The sequence below is a fragment of the Colobus angolensis genome, unplaced genomic scaffold, assembly GCF_000951035.1.
Source record: "Colobus angolensis palliatus isolate OR3802 unplaced genomic scaffold, Cang.pa_1.0 Scaffold203, whole genome shotgun sequence".
Lineage (NCBI taxonomy): Eukaryota > Metazoa > Chordata > Mammalia > Primates > Cercopithecidae > Colobus > Colobus angolensis.
Genome location: NW_012115189.1, coordinates 3,467,866 through 3,492,629, shown reverse-complemented (window position 1 = coordinate 3,492,629; position 24,764 = coordinate 3,467,866). Strand labels below are relative to the sequence as shown.

At 47.2% G+C, this 24,764-nt stretch overlaps 1 protein-coding gene and 1 pseudogene across 1 annotated transcript in view; one reads left to right on the top strand and one right to left on the bottom strand.

Moving 5' to 3' along the window:
- GABRR2 (gamma-aminobutyric acid (GABA) A receptor, rho 2) overlaps positions 1-24,764 on the top strand; it is a 63,953-nt gene that overhangs the window by 14,203 nt on the left and 24,986 nt on the right. Inside the window, exon 2 of the mRNA XM_011941925.1 lies at positions 6,757-6,863. Within this exon, the coding sequence (XP_011797315.1) occupies positions 6,757-6,863 (107 nt within the window). The remainder of the gene's footprint in view (positions 1-6,756; positions 6,864-24,764) is intronic.
- Positions 3,485-4,817, bottom strand: LOC105511730 (annotated as a pseudogene).

The window sequence follows — 24,764 nt, the reverse complement described above, 5'->3', positions numbered from 1 at the left end:
TCTGTCCTCCACTGGCTGTGAATTGTCTTTCTAAGGAGGGAGGCTTTGTCCCAGGGTGGGTTCTGCAGACCTGAAGTAAGGAGCATCAAATTTAGCAAAGATAAAACCAGCATTTAAAATTTTTGACTATATTTGTCTTAGAAGTATATTTATCACAAAACCATTCTGAGAACATCATGAGAATTTTTTTTTTTTTTTAAACTCAGGGTCTCACTCTGTTACTCAGGCTGGAATGCTCACTGCAACCTCAACCTCCCAGGCTCAAGTAATCCTTCTGTCTCAGCCTCTCAATTTGCTGGGACCAGAGGCGTATGCCATCACACTTGGCTAATTATAGTTTTTTTTTTTTTTTTAAGAGATGTGGTCTTGCTATGTTGCCCAGGCTGGTCTCAAACTCCTGGGCTCAAGCCATTCTCCCGCCTGGGCCTTCCAAAGTGGTAGGAATACAGATGTGAACCACTGCACTCGGCCAAGAAATTAAAAAAAAGAATCATGATCTTCCACTACTCAACACAATCATTTTGTTTTTCTTTTTTTCTCATCACAAATTTATTTATTTATTTATATTTATTTACTTATCCTGGGTGAGATTCTCATTTTTTAAACTTCTATTTTAGGCTCGGGGTATATACACAGACTTGGTATAGAGGTAAACCCACGTCACAGGGGTTTGTTGTACAGATTATTTTGACACCCAGGTACTAAGCCCTGTACTCAATATTTTTTCTGATCCTTTCCCTTCTCCCACCCTCCACACTCAAGTAGGCCCCGGTGTCTTTTGTTCCCCTCTTTGTGTCCATGTGTTTTCATCACTTAGCTCCCACTCAGAAGTAAGAATACATGTGGTATTTGATTATCGGTTCCTGTGTTAGTTTGCTTAGAATAATTTCCCTCCAGTTCCATCCATGTTCCAGCTAAAGGACATAATCTCATGCTTGTGTGTGTGTGTGTATGTGTGTGTGTGTGTGAGTGACAGGGTCTTTGTCACCTAGGCTGGAAAGCAGTGGCATGATCATGGCTCACTGCAGCCCTGACCTCCCTCTTGGGCTCAAGTGATTCTCCTAACTCAGCCTCCCAAGTAGCTGGGTGTGGCACCATGTTGCTCAGGCTGGCCTTGAACTCCTGGGCTCAAATGATCTGCCTGCCTTGGCCTCCCAAAGTGCTGGGATTACAGGTGTGAGCGACCACACCCAGCAGATCAAATTCTTTTTTATGGCTGCAGAGTATTTCATGGTGTATGTGTATTACATTTTCTTTTTCTTTTTTCTGGAGACAGAGTCTTACTCTGTCACCCAGACTGGAGTAAAATGGCACAATTTTAGCACACTGCAACCTCCACCTCTCAGGTTCAAGTGATTCTCATGCCTCAACCTCCTGTGTAGCTGGGATTACAGACGTACGCTACCATGCCCAGCTAATTTCTGTAGTTTTAGTAGAGACATGGTTTTGCCATGTTGGCCAGGCTAGTTTTGAACTCCTGGCCTGTGATCCACCTGCCTTGATCTCCCAAAGTGCTGGGATTACAGGTGTGAGCCACCATGCCTGGCCATACCACATTGTCTTTATTCAATCTGTCACTGATGAGCATTTAGGATGATTCCATGTCTTTGCTATTGTGAATAGTATTGCAATGAACATGCATGTGTCTTTATGGGAAAACAACTTATATTCCTTTATTATATATCCAGTAATGGGATTGCTGGGTAGAATGCTAGTTCTGTTTTTAGCTTTTTGAGGAATCACAACACTGCTTGCCACAATGGTTGAACTAATTTATATTCCCACCAACAGTGTATAAACATTCTCTTTTCTCTGCAACCTCACCAGAATCTGTCATTTTTTGACTTTTTAATAATAGTGATTCTGACTGGTGTGAGATGGTATCTCATTGTGGTTTTGATTTGCACTTCTCTAATGATCAGTGTTATTGAGCATTTTTTCATATGCTTTTTGGCCGAGTGTATATGTCTTCTTTTGAAAAGCATCTGTTCATGTCCTTTGCCCACTTTTTTTCTTTTTTTGAGATGGAGTCTCGCTTTCATCTAGGCTGGAGTGCAGTGGCACGATCTTGGCTCACTGCAACCTCTGCCTCCCAGGTTCAAGTGATTCTTGTGCCTCAGCATCCCAAATAGCTGGGATTACAGGCACACACCACCACACCCAGCTAACTTTTGTTTAGTAGAGATAGGGTTTCACCATGTTGGCCAGGCTGGTCTTGAACTCCTGACATCAAGTGATCCGCCTGCCTCATCCTCTCAAAGTGATTCTCCTGCCTCAGGCTCTCAAAGTGCTGGAATTACAGGCATGAGCCACTGTGCCCACTTTTTGCCCACTATTTAATATGGTTTGTTTTTTCTTGTAAACTTAAGTTCCTTATAGATGCTGGATATTAGATCTTTGTCAGATGCATAGCTTGCAAATATTTTCTCCCATTCTGTAGGGTGTCTATTTACTACATTGATACTTTATTTTGTTGTGCAGAAGCTCTTAAGAAGATCCCATTTGTCAGTTTTTGGTTTTGCCGCAGTTGCTTTTGGTGTCTTCATCATGAAATGTTTCCCACTTCCTATGTCCAGAATGGTATTGCCTAGGTTGTCTTCCAGGGTTTTTATAGTTTTGAGTTTTATACTTCAGTATTTAATCTATCTTGAGTTGATTTTTGTATATGGTGTAAAAACCAGGTCCAATTTCAATCTTCTGCATCTGGCTAGCCAGTTCTCATAACACCATGTATTGAATGAGGAGTCCTTGCCTTATTGCTTATTTTTGTTGGCTTTGCATAAGATCAGATGGCTGTGGTGTGTAGCCTTATTTGTGAGCTCTCTATTCTGTTCCTTTAGTCTATGTGCCTGTTTTTGTACCAGTACCATGCTGTTTGGGTTACCATAGCCTTGCAGTATTGTTTGAAGTCAGGTAATGTGATGCCTACAGCTTTGGTTTTTGTTTGTTTGTTTGTTTGTTTTCCCCTTAAGATTGCTTTGGCTATTTGGGCTTTTTGATTCTGTATGAATTTTTAAATTGTTTTTCTAGTTCTGTGAAGAATATCATCGGTAGTTTGAGAGAAATAGCATTGAATCTATAAATAGTTTTAGGCAGTATGGCCATTTTAATGATATTGAGTCTTCCTATCCATGAGCATGAAATGTATTTTCATTTCTTTGTCATGTCTGATTTCTTTTTTATCTAACAGCAATAGATTTATTAAGTATCCCTGAAAATATAAACACAAATCAGTAAAAAACAAATCCATAAAATGTCAGGCCTGGAGCTGCAATAAGACAGAGACAGGAGCAACACACACGTGGTCTAGGTGGGGAGGATGGGTGTAAATACGGCAGGAGGGTGGCAAGGGAGCCCTAGGGTGAGTGACAAGCTGGTGGGGGAAACCTGGGGATGCTGTCCACAGCAAGATGGCTCTGGAGGTCAGACACTGCTGGCCTTGGCCCCGGCTGCCACCTGCCCCTCACTTCAGCTGCAAACAGCTTCACTTGGGGCCCTGGGCCTCCAACTCCTCCTCCTCATCTTCAAACATCTCACCCTCCTAGGCGGTGGCGTCCTGGTACTGCTGGTACTCAGACACCAGGTCATTCATGTTGCTCTCGGCCTCGGTGATCTCCATCTCATCCATGCCCTCGCTCACATACCAGTGTAGGAAGACCTTGCCCCGGAACATGGCCATGAACTGCTCCAAGATGCTTGAGCAGTTCCTGGATGCCTGTGCTATTGCCGATGAGGGTGGAGGACATCTTGAGGTTGGGGGGTGGGATGTCGCACACGTCCACCTTCATGTTGCTGGGGATCCACTCACGAAGTAGCTGTTGTTCTTGCTCTGGATGGATAACATCTGCTCATCTACCTCCTTCATGGACATGTAGCCCCGGAACATGGTGGCCACTGTCAGGTAGCAGCCGTGGCACCGGTCGCAGGCAGTCATCATGTTCTTGGTGTCAAACATCTGCTGGATGAGCTCGGACACGGTCAGGGCCCGGTACTACTGGCTGCCTGGGCTTCATGCCGGGCATGAAGAAGTGCAGGTGGGGGAAGGGCATCATGTTCACCACCAGCTTGTGCAGGTCCTCATTGAGCTGGGCCGGGAAGTGCAAGGAGGTGGTGATCCCGCTCATGATGGCCAACACCAGGTGGCAGAGGTCCCCATAGGTGGACATGGCCAGCCTGAGGGTGTGGACGCAGATGTCATAGAGAACCTCCTTATCTATGTGGTAGGTCTCACCTGTATTCTCCACCAGCTGGTGGATGGACAGTGTGGGGTTGTAGGGCTCCACCACCGTGTCTGACACCTTGGGCAAGGGAACTACGCTGAAGGTGTTCATGATGTGGTCGGGATATTCCTCATGCACCTTGCTGATGAGTAGCGTGCCCATGCCTGAGGCTGTGCCCTCAGCTAGCGAGTGGGTCAGCTGGAAACCCTACAGACAGTCGTAGTTCTCACCTTCCTTCCGCACATCCAGGACGGAATCCACCAACTCCGCACCCTCCATGTAGTGACCCCTGGCCCAGTTGTTGCCGGCCCTACTCGGACCAAAGATGAAATTGTCAGGCCTGGAAAAAATGTCCAAAAGGCCCTGAGCAGACACTGTCCATGGTCCTGGGCTCCAGGTCGACCAGAATGGCCCGAAGCACATACTTGTGAGAAGAGGCCTCATTGAGCAGATGCTGATCCGCTCCAGCTGCAAGTCCGAGTCCCCCACGTAGTTGCCGCTGGGGTCTATGCCATGCTCATCACTGATGACTTCCCAGAACTTGGCCCCGATCTAGTAGCTGCACTGGCCGCCCTGAATGTGCATGATCTCCCTCATGCTGGGCGCGTCTGGCACGCGGCTGCAGACCGGCAGGGGGGCTGGGCTGGCTGCTGTCATCTCTGATTTCTTTGAGTGGTGTTTCGCAGTTCTCATTGTAGAGATCTTTCACCTCCCTGGTTAGCTGTATTCCTAGGCATTTTATTCTTTTTGTGGCAATCATGAATGGGATTTCATCTCTGATTTGGCTCTAGGCTTGACCATTGTTGGTGTGTAGGAATGCTAGTGATTTTTTACATTGCTTTTGTATCCCAAAACTTTGCTGAAGTTATCAGCTGAAGGAGTTTTTGGGCCAAAACTGTGAGGTTTTCTAGATATAGAATCACACCATCTGCAAATAAGGATAGTTTGACTTCCTCTCTTCCTATTTGGATGCTCTTCATTTTGTTCTCTTTCTTGATTGCCCTGGTCAGGACTTACAATACCATGTTGAATAGGAGTGGTGAGAGAGGGCACCCTTGTCTTGTGCTGGTTTTCAAGGGGAATGTTTCCAGCATTTGCCCATCTAGTATGATGTTGGCTATGGGTTTGTCATAGATGTCTCTTACTATTTTGAAGTATGTTTCTTTAATACCTAGTTTATTGAGAGTTTTTAATATGAAGGAGTGTTGAACTTTATCAAAAGCCTTTTGTGCATCCATTGAGATAATAATGTGGCTTTGTCTTTAGTTTTATGTGATGAATCACATTTATTGATTTGCATATGTTAAACCAACCTTGCATCCTCGGGTTGAAGCTTACTTGATTGTGGTGGATTCACTTTTTGATGGGCTGCTGGATTCGGTTTGCAAATATTTTGTTGAGGATTGTTTGCCTCAATGTTCATCAACGATAGTGGCCTAAAGCTTTCTTTTTTTTGTTGTGTTTCTGCCGGGTTTTGGTATCAGGATGATGCTGGCCTCATAGAGTGAACTGGGGAGGAGTCCTGCCTCCTCAATTTTTTGGAATAGTTTTAGTAGGAATGGTACCAGCTCCTCTTTGTACATTTGGTAGAATTTGGCTGTGAATACATCAGGTCCTGGGTTTTTTTTCTTTGTCATCTGGTAGAATTTGGCTGTTTTTTTTTGGTTGGTAGGCTATTCATTATTGATTCAACTTCGGAGCTCATTATTGGTCTATTCAGGGAATCAATTTCTTCCTGGTTCAATATTTGGTGTGGGATATGTATGTGTTCAGGAATTTATCCATTTCTTCTAGGTTTTCTAGTTTGTGTACATAGAGTTGTTCATGGTAGTCTCTGATGGTTATTTGAATTTCTGTGGGGTCAGTGGTAACATCCCCTTTGTCATTTTTTTTTTTTTTTTTTTGCTACAGAGTCTCACTCTATCACCCAGGTGGCACAATCTCCACTCACTGCAACCTCCACCTCCTTGGTTCAAGTGATTCTTGTGCCCTAGCCTCCTGAGTAGCTGGGACTACAGGTGCGTGCCACCATGCCCAGCTAATTTTTGTATTTTTAGTAGAGATGGGGTTTCACCTTGTTGGCTAGGCTGGTCTCAAACTCCTGACCTCAAACAATCCACCCACCTCAGTTTCCCAAAGTGCTGGGATTACAGGGTGAGCCTCTGCACCCAGCTCCCTTTGTCATTTCTAATTGTGTTTATTTTGATCTTCTCTCTTTTCTTCTTTATTAGTCTAGCTAGCAGCCAATCCAACCATTTTTATCCAGTTATAGCCTTTACCAAGGTAGAATGCTGTCCTGCCCAGGAGGGCATCCACTTTTGGAAGGCTCTGGAAGAACCTGATCCTCAGGTCAGTCTACCTGTGAGGATCTGGGGTGTGCGTGGAGGGTCCTTCAGCCCTCCTCCTCCCCTGGGCCAAGAAGGAGAATGGAGAAAAGGTGCCTAACAGGTAGATCTTGCAGGGAGTAATTGCCCAAATCATCTCACTCAATGCACTGATGAGCCGATGGAAAACAGTTTCTTGCTTGTCTTCGCAGTCACTTATATAAGAAGAACCTCGATGTGACCAAGATCCGGAAGGGAAAGCCTCAGCAACTTCTCAGAGTGGACGAGCACGACTTCAGCATGAGGCCCGCCTTCGGAGGTAGGAATGTCCATCCTTTGTGTCAGGTGGGATGTTGGCCCCAGGGATGTGAGGTGCTGCCCTCTCTGGCTCACTCTGGCACAGCCTTTCCTCAGACGCTGCAATTTTCCCACTCAGATAAACCCAACTCCACTTCCTGAGTCCCTAATTTTCCCAAGGAGAAAAGAGCAGGAAGTGGTGGAGAGGGCCGTTGACTAAAGAGGGCCTACCAGTGACTAAGCCATTTACATTCACAAAGGAGATGGGCCCTGCGGCTGCCAACTTTTTTGTCCTACAAAAATAAGGGCAGGCAAGGGAATCAGGACACAAAATAGCTCCTCTGTCATTTTTATAGAAGAAGAGGCCCGTGAAGGCAGAGGTGCCCAGGATCCTCAAAAGCCCTAGCATGGCCCTGCCTCTGCACTATTTTGGCACATGTGTGTGTGTCTGGGTGAGGTTGGAATTCCAAACAAGGCATTGTAACTTTGTGGCCATGACTAGCTGGGAGTTTTCTGTTTTGATGGAGTCACATGTTTTTCAAAGCAGCAACAACAGCTTAACTTATTACAAAGACTCCTCGCACACCTGCCCCCAAAGGTGCTCTGCTACTCTTGGGATCAGGGAGGGGAGGCATGGCCAGTGACTGTCCTTCCCAGGAACTAGAGAAATGCTATGGAGAAGGGGGACAATGTCTTAGTCAGTTCCGGCTTTCACACAAAACGCCATAGGCTGGGTGGCTTATAGACAATGGAAACATATTTCTCATGGTTCCAGAGGCCAGAAGTAAGATCAAAGTGCCGACAGGTTCCACGTGTGGTGAGGTCCCACTTTCTGTTCATCTGTTCATAGACGGTGCCTTCTCACTGTAACCTCACATAGTGGGTGGGGCAAGGCAGTTCTCTGGGGCCTTTTGTTTTCCTTTGAGACAGTGTCTCCCTCTGTCGCCCAGGCTGGAGTGCAGTGGCACTGTCTCCTCTGCTCACTGCAAGCTCTGCCTTCTGGGTTCACGCCATTCTCCTGCCTCAGCCTCCCGAGTAGCTGGGACTACAGGCGCCCACCACCACGCCCAGCTAATTTTTTTGTATTTTTAGTAGAGACAGGTTTCACCACGTTAGCCAGGATGGTCTCGATCTCCTGATCTCGTGATCTGCCCGCCTCAGCCTCCCAAAGTGCTGGATTATAGGCACGAGCCACTGCGCCTGGCCTGTGGCCTTTATTATAAGAGCACTAATCCCACTGGTGAGGGCTCCACCCTTAGGATCTCATCACCTTCCAAAGGGCCCACTTCCTAGTACCATCCCATTGCGGGTTAGGATTGCAACATACGCATTTAGCAGGGACATAAACATTCAGGCCGTAGCAGCTGGGAAAGGAGTCAGTCATCTGCTCTGACTAGGCAGAGAGTGGGGTAAGAGTAGCAGAATATATGAGATCCCTGGGCCAACTTTTCTCTCCTCTTGGGGAAACTGAGGCCCCAAGAATTTCAGCTGATGAACCTTGGCCAAGACAGACCCAGGCGGGCTGGCTTTCCTTTCTCCCTTTTCTCTGCCCTTGATCCTCTAGTAGGTCCCATCGTTCTGGGGCAGTAAAAAAGGAGCAGCAGTGACCCCCAGGCAGGTCACCAATCCTTTGAGCCTCCATTTGTTTGTTTATAAAATGGGGAGAGTAATCCCCACGTATGGGGTTCTTGTCCAGATTAAACATGATAATGTATGTAAAGCCCCTGACAGACATTTGTTCCTGTCCCCTCTGAAAAACCCAGCTGTCAGATCTTCCTCTTGTGTGACTGTTAAGGGATTAAGAAATTAATTTATCCCAGAGGCCTGTGCATTTTAAAAGGCCTCAAAGCCTCCCACTAAATTCCCTGAGCTCTGACACCTGCTAAGCAGAAGGAGAAAAGCAGGTGGCAGATTACAGGCCTGTGACTCATCTCCCTCCCAACCGCAACCTGATTGACGCCCACGGAAGGTCAAGAAGAGGCCACAATATTTTTGGTAGCTCTTGGGTTTCCTCGGGGGTTTGTCATGGGCAAGTCTGCCAAGGAATTTTACAAAAATAAAGTTATACTAATAAGCAGCTTTAAAATAGCTGCATCTGCTCCAGGAAGTCTGAGCAAGCCATCCCCAAAAGCGGGAAGCTCCACTTTTCTTACCCAGCAACAGTTGAGAGTACAGAGGGGTACAGTGGCTAGGAATCGCAATAACCAACAATAACATGCATGACAACTACCACTTTTTTTTTTTTTTTTTGAGACAGAGTTTCACTTTGTCGCCTAGGCTAGAGTGCAGTGGCACAATCTCAGCTCACTGCAACCTCTGCCTCTCAGGTTCAAGCGATTCTCCTCCCTCAGCCTCCTGAATAGCTGGGATTGCAGGCATGCGTCACCATGCCTGACTAATTTTTTTGTATTTTTAGTAGAGAAAGGGTTTCACTGTGTTGGCCAGGCTGGTCTTGAACTCCTGACCTCAAGTGATCCACCCGCCTCAGCCTCCCACACCCAGACACACACACATGTGCCAAAATAGTGCAGAGGCAGGGCCATGCTAGGACTTTTGAGGATCCTGGGCACCTCTGCCTTCATGGGCCTCTTCCTCTATAAAAATGACAGAGGAGCTATTTTGTGTCCTGATTAAGTAGTGTGCCCTGGTTAGAACCTCCAGGGGCACAGGGTTCCTCCTCCTTTTGTTAGGAGAAATGCTGCAATTCTGATTTTTATTTATTTTATTTATTTGAGACAGGGTCTCGCTCTGTTGCCCAGTCTGGAGTGCAGTGGCAGGATCAGAGCTTATTGCAGCCTCAACCGTCCGGGCTCAGGTGATCCTTCCACCTCAGCCTCCTGAGTAGCTGGACCCAGAAAGTTGTATGCCTGTGGCCCACAACAAAATGTTTCTGCTTTATCTTAAGAAAAACAAAGTGCTGGGATTACAGGCATGTGCCATTGTGCCCAGCCACAACTACCACTTTCATAGTGAGTTTTTTTGTATGCCAGACACCATTCTAATCAAGGTACATATATATAATCTTATTTTAATCCTCTCATCAATTCTATGAAGTAGATACTATTATTGTACCCAGATGAGGAAACTGAGGCACAGAGAGGTAAAGTAAATGTCCCAGGTCAGCTGAGATTGGACCCCCCCTCCCGAGCTGGGTCCCTTTCTTGTCTCCTACTTGCATGTCTCGACGCAGAGCTGACATACCCATTAGGTGGCATAAGCACACTGCCTGGGGCCCACAACAAAATGTTTTTGCTTTATCTTAAAATAAGAAAAACAAACTGTTAAGCAGAAGTTGTTTTAATATATACTATTAATATGTTCGTCATTAAACCAACACAATCGTAAAATATGTTTTTTTGATTTTTTTTTATAGAGGAAGAGGCCCATGAAGTAAAAGTGCCCAGGGTCCTCAAAAGTCATAATGTGGCTGTGCCTCAGTGTGGTCTTTTGTGGGTGTGCACTGGGTGTGGGTGCTATTCCGAACAACATGTTGTACCTTTTTACCCAAGTCTGGTGATGCTATCAGGAGCCTGGGCCATCACCTGGTCAGTACCTTCAGTATGTAGAAGAAGAGCCTGGGGTCCCAGGAGTTGGGTGACGGCCACAGAACAGCCAGAAGCAGAACTTAGGTTTCTTTTGTGACATCAGCTGCAAAACCGAACGCCTTATGAAAATGCTCCCACCAGAAGCTAGCTCTCAGGAATGGCAGATGAAATCCTACCACGTTCCCAGAAACCCTGACTCTGAGCAGAATGCTACAACACACCACAGTCCCCATTAGGCTGCTCCTTCCTCAAGCCAGTTCCAGGAGCAAAGTGGACTTCTTGAGGTTTGACCACTGCATCTTCTGGGCCCTTCTGCGGGGCCCTCCAGAGTGTGGAGGGTCAGGACGGTTCCCTGCCCCCGCCTGGGTAAGCTTCTGACCCTGGGCAGGGCTCTGACTTTGGGGGAGCTGCTAAGGAAAGAGGCATCACCTTCCATAGAAGTCAAGATCTCAGCCACACAGCATAGGTGGGGGCCACTCCTCCTTCCTTCCAGCCTCCTCCCCATGGCAGTTGGTCCTCTGGGCCCTTCTGATCTCCTGCAGGGCTTTCCTGGATGCCCAGATGTCACTTGGATGAAATGGGGGGAGGAGAGCACATAGTGAGGTACCAGGGCTCCCTGCCTCCATGAGCCCATAAATAAGACACCCAGAGTTCTGGCCAGTCAGGCAAGATGGGATGATTGCAGGAACAATGATCTTTAAAACCTGTACCCTATGGGAGCATCTGAAGATGGCTTAGAGACAAGAAACCTTCCCTGCAGGTGCTCCTGGGTGTCCCCATTTCACTCAGCGCCTCATGGGCAGGTCTCTGTGAGAAAGGAGGCTGCACAGACAGCACATAGGTGACTCTGTGCAGGTGGTAGAAGGTGTCTCATTCCCTGGAAGCAGCCCCTGACAGGCTTCTAGTTAGAAGTAGAAACTGGGCCCAACCCACCCAAAGTGCGGGACCAACCTAACACCCCCTTCCAGTAGCACGCACCACACTAAGCAGGTCATTTGAGCAATGATGTCCCTCAATAGCCTCAATACTGTTGTGGACTACGTCCTCATTCCCAGCTTATTTCTCTAAGAGGGGCTTCCTGTGGAATGGTGTTTAAAAGTAGTTGATAGAGGCTGGGTGTGGTGGCTCACGCCTGTAATCCCAGCTCTTTAGGGGGTTGAGGTGGGTGGATCACTTGAGGCTAGGAGTTTCAGACCAACCTGGCCAAAATGGTGAAAACCCATCTCTATTAAAAATACAAAAATTAGCCTGGTGTGGTGGCACACGCTTGTAGTCCCAGCTACTTGCGTGGCTGAGGCATGAGAATTGCTTGAACTCAGGAGGTGGAGGTTGCAGTGAGCCAAGATTGCACCACTGGGCTCAATTGCTCCAGCCTGGGCAACTGAGTGAGACTCTGGATCAAAAACAACAACAAAAAGTTGTCATGCCCAGTCTATACCCCAGACCAATTAAATCAGAATCTCTGGGGGTGGGACTCAAACACCAAGTTTTTAAACAAAATATTTTTTTAAAAATTAAAAGTAGTTGATAGAGAAGAATCAGCTTAGGACTACATACCCCTTGGGTGACCTTTTTAGTCTAGAAAGAGAAAAGATTAAAAATCTGTCAGCTTCCTAATAATCCCATGGATCAGTTGAAACAAAAATACCTTGTCTAAGCAACCAGCTGTTTGATTAGGTAGTGTGCCCTGGTTAGAACCTCCAGGGGCACAGGGTTTCTCCTCCTTTTGTTAGGAGAAATGCTGCAATTCTGATTTTATTTTATTTTATTTTATTTATTTGGACAGGGTCTTGCTCTGTTGCCCAGTCTGGAGTGCAGTGGCAGGATCAGAGCTTACTGTAGCCTCAACTGTCCAGGCTCAGGTGATCCTTCCACCTCAGCCTCCTGAGTGGCTGGGGCTACAGGCGTGCACCAACATGCCTGGCTAATTTCTTACATTTTGTGTAGAGATAGGTTTTCACCATGTTGCCCAGGCTCAAGTGATCTGCCTGCCATATGAGCATGAGCCACTGTGCCCAGCCCTGATTTTCTTTTAAATTTCATTTTTAAAATTGTGGTGAAATACATAATATAAAATTGAACCTTTTGACCATTTTTGAGTGTACAGTTCAGTGGCATTAAGTATATTCACATTGTTACACAACTATCACCTGCATCCATCTCCAGAACTTTTTTCATCTTTCCAAACAGAAACTCTATATTCATTAAATGAGAATTCCCTATTTCTTTCTCACCCCTCCAGCCCCTGGCAACCACCATTCAACTTTCTGTCTCCATAATTGACTATTCTAACTACTTCATATAGGAATTATACTACTTTGGACTGGCTTTTATGACTGGCATACTTCATCTAGCATAATGTCTTCAAGGTACATGTTGTAGCATGTGACAGAATTTCCTTTTCTTAAAGGCTGAATATTCCGCTGGATATGTCTACCACATTTTGTGTATCCATTTATCTGTTGATTGACATTTGTGTTGTTTCTTCTTTTTGGCTATTGTGAATAGTGCTGCTATGAACATGGGTGTGCAAATATCTGTTCAAGGCTCTACTTTTGATTCTTTTGGAAACATACCCAGAAGTGGGATTGCTAGATCATATAGCAATAGATGAGCATATATATATATATATATATATATATTTTTTTTTTTTTTTTTGAGAAACCACCATGCTGTTTTCCACAGTGGCTGCACCATTTTACACTTCCACCACCGCAATGCTGATTTTTAATTCAAACTGCATAGATGGGAGGTACAGAAGGAATATAGTGTCATCATGGAATCTTTTGAAATATATCCAAGGAGCTCATCAAAATGGCCAGAAAAAAATGGAGACAACAAAGGTCAGATTCTCCAACCAAAATGGTTTTGTTCATAAGACACATATGTATTTTTTGAGCTGCTCCTATGTGTTGGGCAGTCCTTGGCCCTATGGACCCAGTAGGGAGCAAGACAGACACAGTCCTTGGAGTTTATGCTTTAGTTGGAAGACCAGTTTAATGAAATCCTCATGTGGAGATGTCAAATTGTGAGGACCACTGGGAAGAAAAGGCTGGGGAGCTGTTGGGGTACACAGCGGGTTCTGATCGGGGCACAAGGGAAGGGCGGCCCTGGGGAAGAGCTGCCCTTGCCTGGGAAGTTCGTACTATTGGAACTGTTTTTACATTAAATTACTTTGCACAAAATGAAATATTGTTCTCAAGAAGCTGATGGTCTACTGGGGGGAAACAGATAAATGATGAAGTGCTATCAAGTATGACAGAAGTGATGTAGGGTGTCTCTACCGATGGAGTAGGAGAAAGGAGGGAATGGTCAGTTCTGCCCAGAGAGGAGATCACAGAAGCTTGCATCCAGGCGGTGACACTTGCAGTGAGTCTGGAAGGATACCCAGTGGGTGAGCACCAGCAGTGAGAAGGCAGGAAGAAGGATACACCCCGGAGCAGGAAGCAGTGCAGTGTCAGGGGGCAAGAGCCGGTCCACGTGGCTGGATTATGTCTAGTGTATGCGTGTGTAGACCGGAGGGAGTGCAGGGCAGGGGTGTATCAAGAGAAGGCTGGAGCAATGGGCAGCGCTGCTCTGGGAGGGCTTTGCTGAGTTCAGACTCTTGGCAGCACAGCCTAAGCTGAGGAGCAACAGGATGCGTCCTGGGCTTTAGGAAGCTTACTGTGGGCCTGCACGGAGGAGGCTAGAGGGGCTGAGGATAGATGCAGGGCACGGGCTGGGCCCTTCAGGGATGTTCCAGGCTACAACTGATGAGGAGCTGAGCTAAGACCACAGAAAAAAGTGGAGGGACCTGAGAGATGCTACGGAGGGAAGAGAGCCAGGTCTTAGTATCCCACGGAATCAGAGAAACCTGGGGCACCTCCTGAGTGTGTGACCTGGGTGAGGCCATTCACTGAGATAGAGCACTGAAGAAAAGCAATCGTGAAAGGATACGGTAACAGGAAGCAGCTGGCATGCTCCAAGGGGTCATTGAAGAGAGCCTAGGGAAGGTGCATTTACAGAGGCATGGGCAGGGTCAAGGGAAATTAGCAGCTATGGCAAAACCTGAGAGGCTGCGAAGACTGTGGAGCCATTGTCAGGCTGGGCCTGAGCGTGAGAGGAGAAAGCAGTTACCTGAGCCTGGAAAAGAGCTGTAGCTGTCAGAAAAAGCTGCCTGATGGGAGCTGTGGCCTTCAAAAGGAGGACACAGCCCGTAGCTGGGCCAACAGTGATGCAGGAGAAGCCATTCCCCTCATCCTCCTCCTTCCTTCCAATACCTCCTGCCTTCTGATACTGACTGGCACCTTCATTGGCAGAACAAAGCAGGAGGTGGAGGGCAAGGACCTGTTGTCAGTGGCAACCTCAGACTCAGGCAAGAGGGGCCCTGCTCGGGCCACACCCATGGCTCAGTGTCGAGTCTGTGGGGCCCAGGGGAGATTGTTCACATGCTGTTCCTGCCCTTCCCAGCCACACTTGGGTACTGGGCCCCAGGATCACTGTCTACACAGCCCGAGCCTACCTCCGGGGCCTGTACATGCCTCTTCTCCAGGCAAGCCCCCGAGGGCACTGTTGCATTGCCTGTGCCAACCCCTGGTCCTGAGAGGTGGCCGGGGATGGCTGTTTCAAGGGGTGTGAATGGCTAATATGTGGACAGGGTGACCACATGCATGCACAGAGGTTCTTCCCTGTGCAGGGACCTGCTGTGGCAGGAAAAGAAGAAAGACAGCTCATGCGCTGGGCCCAGTCTCCCTGTGCTGCCACACACCAGCCTGTAATTCCGTGGAGTCTGCAAGTTCTGAAGCTGGGCTGAGCCATTCTCAGCTGATAGGAAGGTGTGTTTGTCAAAACAGCAGGATGGGGGTATACATCATTTTACAGTTTGTTTTTAGAGACAGGGTCTCTAAAATGCTGATGGGCCTCGTGGGAGGTGTTTGGGCCATGGAGCTCCACTTGGCACTGTTTTTTCTCTTGGCAGTAAGTCGAGTGAGTTCTCACTCTCAAGAGACTGGATTATTTCTCTCAGGAATGAAAGAGTTCCCATAAGAGCAGGTTGTTATAAGGCAAGGTTGTGCCTTGGTCCCTGCACACACCCACTTCCCCTTCTGCTTCTCTGCTATGTTGTGACGCGGCACGAGGCCCTCACCAGAAGCCAAACAGATGTGGGTGCCATGCTCTTGGACTTTCTGGCCACCAGAATCATGAGCTAAATATACTTCTTTTCTTTATTACCCAGCCTCAGGTATTCTGTTATAGCAACACAAAATGAACTAAGACAAAGCCCTTGTTGATTTTGCCCTCCTCCTCACCCCTCCCCTTCCAGATCCATCAAGTTATATCAATCCATCTGTCAGACTGTACTTCAGATCTGCCCCTTATTCCCCCGCTCTGGCATGGCCCCCATCCCTTACACCCATGTTCTCCACATGATCTTGGAGGGTGAAGGAATCCTAGCTGCACCCTCTCTGACAAAATCTTATCCTTAGTATTTAATTTAAATCATAATTAATTTAAATTCAAATTAAATTCTCTCTTTAGGGAATGATAATGATAAAGTTGAAAATATTGCCATCCCCCAACACCATGGCCTTAATCTTCCAGCATCACCTCTGGCTCTGCCATATCTCCTAGGCAGGTTCACTTTCCAAACACCCCTTCCTCAGCACTGCTCCCTCTGAAGCTTCAGGGCTTCCCCTGTTCTATAGGATGCAACGCAGCTGGATCTCAACACCTCTCCTCAGCCTGGCCCACTGCCTCCTCTGCTCACTTCCTCTCTCCTCCCAGACAAAGCTTCTTCTCTCCTAGCATGCTCTCTGGCCCTGTACATCTGTGCTGCTTTCTGCCTGTGAGCATTTGTTCACAGCATCCCACTGCATGATCTTGCTTCTTCTGGTGGACTCACCATGCCTACAGCCCAGCTTAATCTCTTTTCTCTTACATGAAGCATCTCTCGGCTGTTTTGAACTCAGTATATGACTTTTTCCTTTGACATCATTGATTCATTCTTTCATTCACTTATTGATTAATTAGTTTGTTCACAGTGTAGTGATTGAAAACATTAGCTGGGCACGGTGTCTTACACCTGTAATCCCAACACTTTGGGAGACTGAGGCGGGAGGATTGCTTGAAGCTGGAATTTGAAACCAGCCTGGGCAACACAGTGAGACCTGTACTATTTACAAAAAAATAATTTTTAAAAACCAGCATATGGAAGTTTGCAGCCATCATCATTCCTGCTAAATTCTGTTCATCAAATTACCAAATTCCACCTAGGTTCAAGGGGAGGGGAACTAAACCTCTTCTCTTGCTAGGAGTGTTAAAGAATTTGCAGAGATGTTTGAAAACCGTCACACGGAGGCAATACTACCCTGGAAAGTCCAAATCTCAGCTCTGTCTCTCACTGTGTGGCCTCAGGCATGTTCCTGAGCCTCTCTGTTCCTTAATTGCCTCATAAAGTAGGGATAATAATAGTACCTCCTGCAGAGGGGAGTTCTAAGAATTAAGTGAGTAATGCGTGTGACATCTCTAGCACAGTACATGGCATATAGGAAGTTCTCAGTAAACAATATTTGTATTGATTAAGAATGTTGTGCATAACACAGGGCAGTGATTAAGCGCAGGGCTCTGGACATAGACCATTGGGGATCAGCTCATGGCTGTGCCTCCCTCTAGCTGGGGACTCAGTCGTCACGTGTGGAATGGGGGTGATATCAGCACCCACCTTAGCCAGCCATTGTGAGAATGGACTCAGATGTCCCACTGGAAGCACTTAGTGCAGCCCGGCCAGCGCAGCCAGTGTGTGCGAGGCGGCGATGGGGATGGTGCACGCAGCACTGCAAAGCCTCCAGCCAAAAACATGACCAAGACACGGGCCCTGCTCCTGAGGAGCCTTCTTGACACAGCTCATGGCTCCCTGAGGACCTTAGGGCAAAGACTTGCACTGCTTCTTAGGTTTCCACCTGGTTGCTTCCCCAGCGGACTGTCTCCAATGTGATGCTTTCTGAAGGAACTTTCTAGGGTCATTCTGTCACACAACTTTTACCTCGCTGACTACTTTAGCACCCAAGTGTGCTGCATTTGGAGTGCCCAGATTGTGGGCAGAGACCCTCGTACTCCCTTGACTCTCCTGGTGCTTTATTCTGTGGCCTCTTCCCTAGAGGAGGTTTGACCCCTGGACTTCCAAGTCATAGGAGCCTGGGCAGCAGGGCCCCGGTTGCCGCTCCTCTGGCCCCACCAAGGCTCACGGAGCTGACTCAGAGCAAGGGCACTGGCTCACTTTGGGGCAGCAGCCTCCTTTCTGAGCTGCTTCTTGGACTCCCTGGCTCTGCCTCCCTGCCTTCCCCACACTGGGTGAGGTTAGTGTTTCACTGCTACAATTTAGGAGAAATGGGGTGGGGTACAGGAGCTGGAGAGAAGCTGGCCTTCTGGGGTTCCCTCGGGCTTCTTCCCAGGGGCTTCTACCCTTGAAGGAGGGGACGCCTCTGACCCTTCCCCAGCTTCCCTCTGGAACACAAGCCCTAACCTGACACCATGACGCGCTCCTGCTTGCTCCTTCCATTAAAATTAAACTTCCCTCCCCATCCTGTGTCCCACACAGCCCCTCCTCTGCAGCCACCCACCCTCGTGGCAGTCTCCTTCCTCTGCCTGGTACTTAATGACCCCATCCGAGTGGAGGTGACCATCGCGGTCGCTATGCTTCTGAAGGACAGGGCTGCTGGGCAGTGGGGCAGGGCTGGGTCCCACTAGACAGGTCTGTCATAGTTTTTTTTTTCATTTTGTTTTCTGCTTTGAGGTGTAATTAACAAATAAAAATTGTATACATTTAAGGTACACAATTTGATGCCTTGATATGCATATATATTATAAAGTCATCACAAAAATGCTAATAAATGTATCACCTCACATAGTTACCATTTTCTTTTGAGATGAGAATACTTAAGGTCTACCTCTTAGCAAATCCCAACTACTCAATACAGTGTTGTTAATTACAGTCACATTGCTGTACATTGGATCACCAGAACTTACTCACCTTGCATAACTGAAACTTGTACACTTTAATCAGTATCTCCTTATTTTCTTCATCTTCCAGTCCCTGGCAACCACTGTTCTACTCTCTGCTTCTGTGAATTTGACTATTTTAGATTCCACATCTAAGTGTGATCATGCAATATTCAGATAGGCCAAATTTAAGAAATTGGCCAGATATTCCCTGGAGATCTCCTGTAGGCATTGCAAAACATTTAGGCAATAGGAGTTGAGTCAGAGATAGGCCCAGGAGGAAGACTGTCATTGGTTTTAGGGTGAGAGTTGGTTGTTTGGGGCGGTGGGGTGGGGAGCTGAGTATCTGCAGAGAAGAGAAAGGGCCCAAGGCCCTTGAGAGGGAGAGGAGGAGTGGGGGGAGAGCTGTGTCACAGATACCCCAGAGGGAGGGAGTTTCCAGCAGGGCACACCACGGAGAGAGGTCAAAGAGGCCAAGGCCTAGGAAAAGTCTCTGCCACTCAGCAAGTGCGGTGGGGAAGGAGGAGGCACACCGGTGGGAGATACACACAGCTGGTCCAGATGGGATGGTGGAAGTCTGACAGCAAAAGGGAATCGGCCACCAGGACACAGCAAGTTGTGTTCTCACTACCGGATATCTCCTTCAAGGTCAGTAATCCAGGGGTTCTCAACGAGTGTGGATCAGCATCACCCACCAGGCTACCTTAAACCCAGACCCCTGAACACATCCCCACAGTGTCTGATTCATTGGGCCTTGAGGGTGGCCGAAGAATTTGCATCTCTAAGTGCTTGAGTGATGGTGGTGCTGCTCTGGCGCGGGGAGCCACAGATGGAGGGCAGCCTCGCCCACCCCCACCCGCAATCGCATGCTCACACCTGGTGCTCATTACCTGTTTCGGAGCCAGCCCTCACCATGAGAAAAGTCAGGCCTATTTTTAAACTGAAACGTTCGATTACCCCCACCAAGGGAAAAAGAGTCATTGCCAACATTTCAAATTAACTCAAACATTGCAAGAAGCCCTCGAGGAAAGGAACATGCAGGAAATGCAAAGTCAAGCCACATAACCCCCAGTAACAACAATTCCCCTGCGCCAGCAATGCCAGGGCAGCTGGGCCCAGTCTGGCCACTCCCAGGCTGTCCCATGGGGAGAAGCCTAGGTGCTGCTGGGGACTGGATGTTTTCCAACCTCACAGAGGCAGGGCAGAAGGCACCTCCTTCCTCCAGAGTCCCTCTCCCCGTCTCAGGGATGAAGAATGTCTGAAATGTTTCCCCACACAATGAAGCCTAGAGTCAGTGGAAAAGGGCAAGGCTGCTCACAGGCAAACCTGTTGTTTTCACAGAGGAGAGGGCTACAGGGCTGTGTGCCTGGGAAGTTGGCTGTGGACAGGGAACTCTGAATGTTGCGCTGAGGTAGTCCATCAACATATTCTTTATAGTTTATGCAGGGGTAAACTGTTCTAGCCCTGTTCCAGCACGCCCCCTAGTCCACCTCAGATACCCTCCTAAAAAATTTTTGGGAGGTAAAACATTGTATTACTTTCCTCTAAGTTTTAGAACAATTTATCACAAACGTGGAGACAACACAAGCAACACAGATGTATTATCTTACAGTTCTGTGGTTCAGAAGTCCAGAATGGGTCTCGCTGGGTTAGAAGTAAGGCGTCAGCAGGGCCGTCTTCCTGTGTGGAGGTTCTAGGCAGCATCCATTCTCTTGCACCTCCTGGGTTCTAGAGGCCGTCCACATTCTGTGGCTCCTGGCTCCCTTTCTCTGTGGTCAAAGCCAGCAACAGGGGGCTAAGTTGTTTAAACATGGCATCACTCTGACCTCTTCTGCCTCTCTCTTCCACATTTAAGGATACTTGTGATTACATTGGGCCCACCTGGGTACTTCAGGCTACTCTCCCCATTGTAAGGTCAGCTGATTTGCAACCTTAATTATCTGCACATGTTCTTAGTTCTCTTTTGCCATGCAACCGCACACGTCCCGAGGTTCTGGTGGTGAGTATGTACAAATCTCTGGGGCATTATTCTGCCTACTACTAACATATATATGTAAAGTGCACAAGTCTTAAGTGTATAGCTTGAATTTTTACATATGTAAACAGTTACCCTTGAAAACACTATGCAGATGGAGATACAGAACTTTCCAGTTCCCAGAAGGCTCCCTCACAGCCCCTCCCAAGGTACCCTTGGTACTTCCCAAGGGTAACCATTTTTCTGACCTCTATCTCCATGGACTAGTTTTGCTTACTCTTGAACTTCATGTAAATGAAATCATACAGCATGTGACCCTCTCTTAAAACAACCCCAACCATCTTTGGAGTGGTGGGACCATCGGAGAGTTTGCATCATTTTGAGGGCCAATCTGTCTCTTTGAGGCTCCTATGTACACGAACTTGAGAGCCGTAATTATGGTGCTATTCAGAAAAAGTCTCTCTTCCACATGACTATCCTTCAAATAGCTGAAGACTGTTTTCCGAAAGTTTTTAATTTTTGCGACATCAATAATGCATGCCCTTCAATAGACTCTAATATAGTGTGATCGTGCACGTGCCCACCCTGCACACTTCTCTCTGGGCCCGTGCTATTCACAGGCAGCTCCTGGTTCCAAACGCTGTTCCTCCTGGATGTACTTGGCTCATGCAGAGCCAGGGGAATCATCCCTTCTGTTTTTCTAGATGCCTATAAAAATCTTTTTCATGTTCTTCCAAAGCTATTTTATGCATATGAAGTATATATATCCTTCCCACCCCACTTTCTAGACGATTGTGCTATACGTACTCTTGTATAGCTATCCATGCTCTTGTTGTTATCGTACTATACATACCCTTCTGTCCATTTTGTTTTTTTTACTTAGCACTATATCTTGGGAGTCTATCAGCTCATAAACAACTTCATCATATTTTTAATGGTTGCTTATTATTCCATTGTATGGATCTATCATACTTTATTTGCCAAATGTCTTACTGAAGGACATTTAAATTGTTTCCACTATTTTGCTATCACAAGTCATATGTAAATATGTCATGTTTTCAATTTTGTGCATCTCTAATTTTGAAAATCATAGGATTCTCTAAATAGATATGGAAAAAGCTCTTGATAAAGAACACCTATCGATGACAAGAATCCTTGGCAAACTAAAATCTCCTTACAACAAGCAAAAAAAATTAAAATCCAGTAGAAAAGTGTGCAAAGAATAGAAACGGGCAATTCACAGAAGATGAAATCCTAGACCAGAAACATAAAAATGATCAGACTCATTGGTAATTAGAGAAATAAAAATGAAAACACTGAAAAAGAACTTTATACCCATCAGATAAGTGAGCCTCAGAAAGCTGAATCATGACAAGTTGAATCACGAAAGTCTCTGGGCTTTGAGGAGTCCGTCCTCACTAGTGAGTGTGACCATGTGTGCAGCACACAGGATGGGGTCAGCACCGTAGTCACCAGTTCCAGGTGTCTGCCTGAAGTCAAGAACACGGAGCTGCGCAGTATTGGGGGAATGGGAGGACTCTGGGAGGGGCTGGGGAAGTGAGGATCTGGAAGGGGGAGACTGGCTAGCAGACAACTCCACTCTCCACTTCAGTCCAAAGCCTGCTGAGCTGGGCAGGTTGACCTTGTGGGAAGCCCCACTTTGGGCTGCCTCTGTGGGCCTGGTGGTGGGCTTGGGCTGCTGTTGGATAGAAGGCCTTTCCAGGATCCCATCGCAGTTTACCTTGCCACACTTTCTCCCAAACAACAAACTTTTACATGCCCTATGCTACTCCTATATATTTTGCTCCCAACTCCCCAAACACAGTCGCACCTTCATGTCATTTCACGGTGACGAGGATAACGGTGGATATTGAAGCAATGTGTCTTCATTGTCAGAAATCTCTAGTCTAAATAGCAATGAACTCTCATAGCAAGAGCCATGTCAACTTAGTACATTGGGTTTTTTCACTGTGAAGGTAAAATACCACTTCTGCCATCAAGGCAGAAATGTGAGATGGAATGCCTGGGTGCCTGAAGAGGAATTCCTAACGAACAGGAAGAGGGCATGGCAAGCCCAACCCGGGGGCGCTGCAGGGGGAGAAGACAGATGGGTATGCATAGAGGTCAAATGCATGTATCCTTGTTTCCCCCTGGAGGGCAAGATTAGTGTGTGAGATAGCCCAAGAACTCTGTGGGTGTGGTGGAGGAGGGGGGCTGGTGGCTCACTGCCTGGGTCTTGCATGGGGAGGTCGCATATGTGTGTGAGAGAGTGTCTATGTATGTGCGAGTGTGTGTGCACGTATGCAAGTGTTTGCTGCCACACTGAGTAGGAGGAAGGAGTAGTGATGCAGTCGTGATGGAGGCAGGTGACTGACTGAGGGGTTGAAGCTGAGTGACTGCCCCCACCAGGTCAGAGAGGGGCATGACAGCCTTCTGAAGTCCATGGGTGCTCAGTGTGCAGTAAACAGAGGCAGGTTCTGAGATGGACAGCACACCAACATAGGCTTCGGTCTGGACCCAGAGGCCCTGGCGTGAGAGGATTTCCCTACTGGAGGCCAGAGGACCATGGATTTGCCAAAAGACAGAGGAGATTCATTGTACCTCAGCAGACACCAGTCCACACAAGCACTTAGTGGCAGAGACTAGCCAGTAAGCAAGGATTCAAGGGCCCCCTTTTTCCTCTGTGCCACAGGTCATCTATGGTGGGAGGAAATCTGAAACACTTTAAAACCTGGACTAGGCTCAGCACGGTAGCTCACGCCTGTTGTCCCAGCACTTTGGGAGGCCGAGGCGGGCGGATCAGGAGGTCAGGAGATTGAGACCGCTGTGAAACCCCGTCTCTACTAAAAATACAAAAAATTAGCTGGGCACGGTGGCGGGTGCCTGTAGTCCCAGCTACTCAGGAGGCTGAGGCAGGAGAATGGCGTGAACCCGGGAGGCGGAGCTTGCAGTGAGCCGAGATCCCGCCACTGCACTCCAGCTTGGGCTACAGAGTGAGACTCAGTCTCAAAAAAACGAAAACAAAATCAAACAACAAACCTGGACTACACTGAGCTGCTGTTCATTACAACTTTTCCACACTTAACAGGCAAAAGGGCTTGTGAGAAGGATCAAATAAACTACCTTTAAAAAAACGTGCACATCTTAAAAGTGTGGGGGAATGATCTATTTGCCACACTACACTTATGCTCATCACACAACCCGAAGTGCCCTTCTTCCTCCCGCTACCTGTTAGAAGTAACTAGTGCTTCAAAGTCCAACCCAAATGCAGCCCGTTGGTGATGCTTTCTCCAGTTCCTGTGGCCTAAATTCAGCAAAGCTGTCTCTTGTGTGAAATGTTCTCCAATGCCTTTCGTTGGACTTCACTGATCCTTTCTCTGGATCATATTATGAATACCTCTTTTTCACTTCTGTGATGTGTCCTGAAACAGAGCCAGTTGCCCCTCTCCATGGATTTTAAGTTCCTGGAGGAAGGAACTGTGGCCTATGCATCTCCATATTGTGAACTGCAGTCCGCTTAGGGCTTGGTCTAGTGGACACAGTCAGGACAGGTGTGAACCACTCAGTCAGTGCAGGCACGTGGACCCTAGGAAGCACTGACACATGGAAAGTCTTATTCAAATTCATCTCTGATATGGATCTATTTCTTTAAATATCGTGACACTTAAAATATCAGACAGAGAATTAGTGAAAAATCGTTATTAGATATTTATTTTTGCTTAAATTCATTTTACAAATTGACAAAGTTTCATCCTAGGGCAAAGCCTTGTGAGAGAGCCTGAAGAATTTACTGACCACAGCATTTCCTTGGGCAAATCCTTGCTGTATTCTTGTTTCACTGTAATGTGGCAAGTTCTCCTTGACTGACAAGCCAGAACTTTAGAAAAAGTTTGTAAAAAATTCTCCATAATAACTGGGAGCATGCATTGCTGACAATGACCAACTTTTCTTCAAGTGTGGCTCACAGATTTTTCTGCTGCTGGCTTCCACCTTTTATTCCATGGCACAGGTTGGAATGCTGTATTTCCGCCCACTCTGCTGGAGCTGAGCAAAACTGCATTCATCCATGACAGCAGCTTTGGAGCCCAGGGCCAGGAGACAGTTCAGGACCCTTGTTAGGGCCTGTAGAGTCTAGAGACAGTGGGCAATATGCTGGCGTAGCAGGCAGCCCATCTTTGGTGCCTGTGATCTCCTCAGGAAATCAGATTTGCAGAGTGTGGCCCTCAGTGACATAGACACCAGTGCTAAGAGGTTGGCAGAGTCATTCCTTCCTCCAATGCATATTCAGCCCCCTTCAGACCATACTGTCTGCTCTGTGAGTGCTAAGGGAAGTATATGAGGAGTAAGAGCCTCAGGCTCTTACTTATAGGCCATAATAATAATGACAATGTTAATGTAACTATGTGTGTGTATGTGTGTGTGTGTG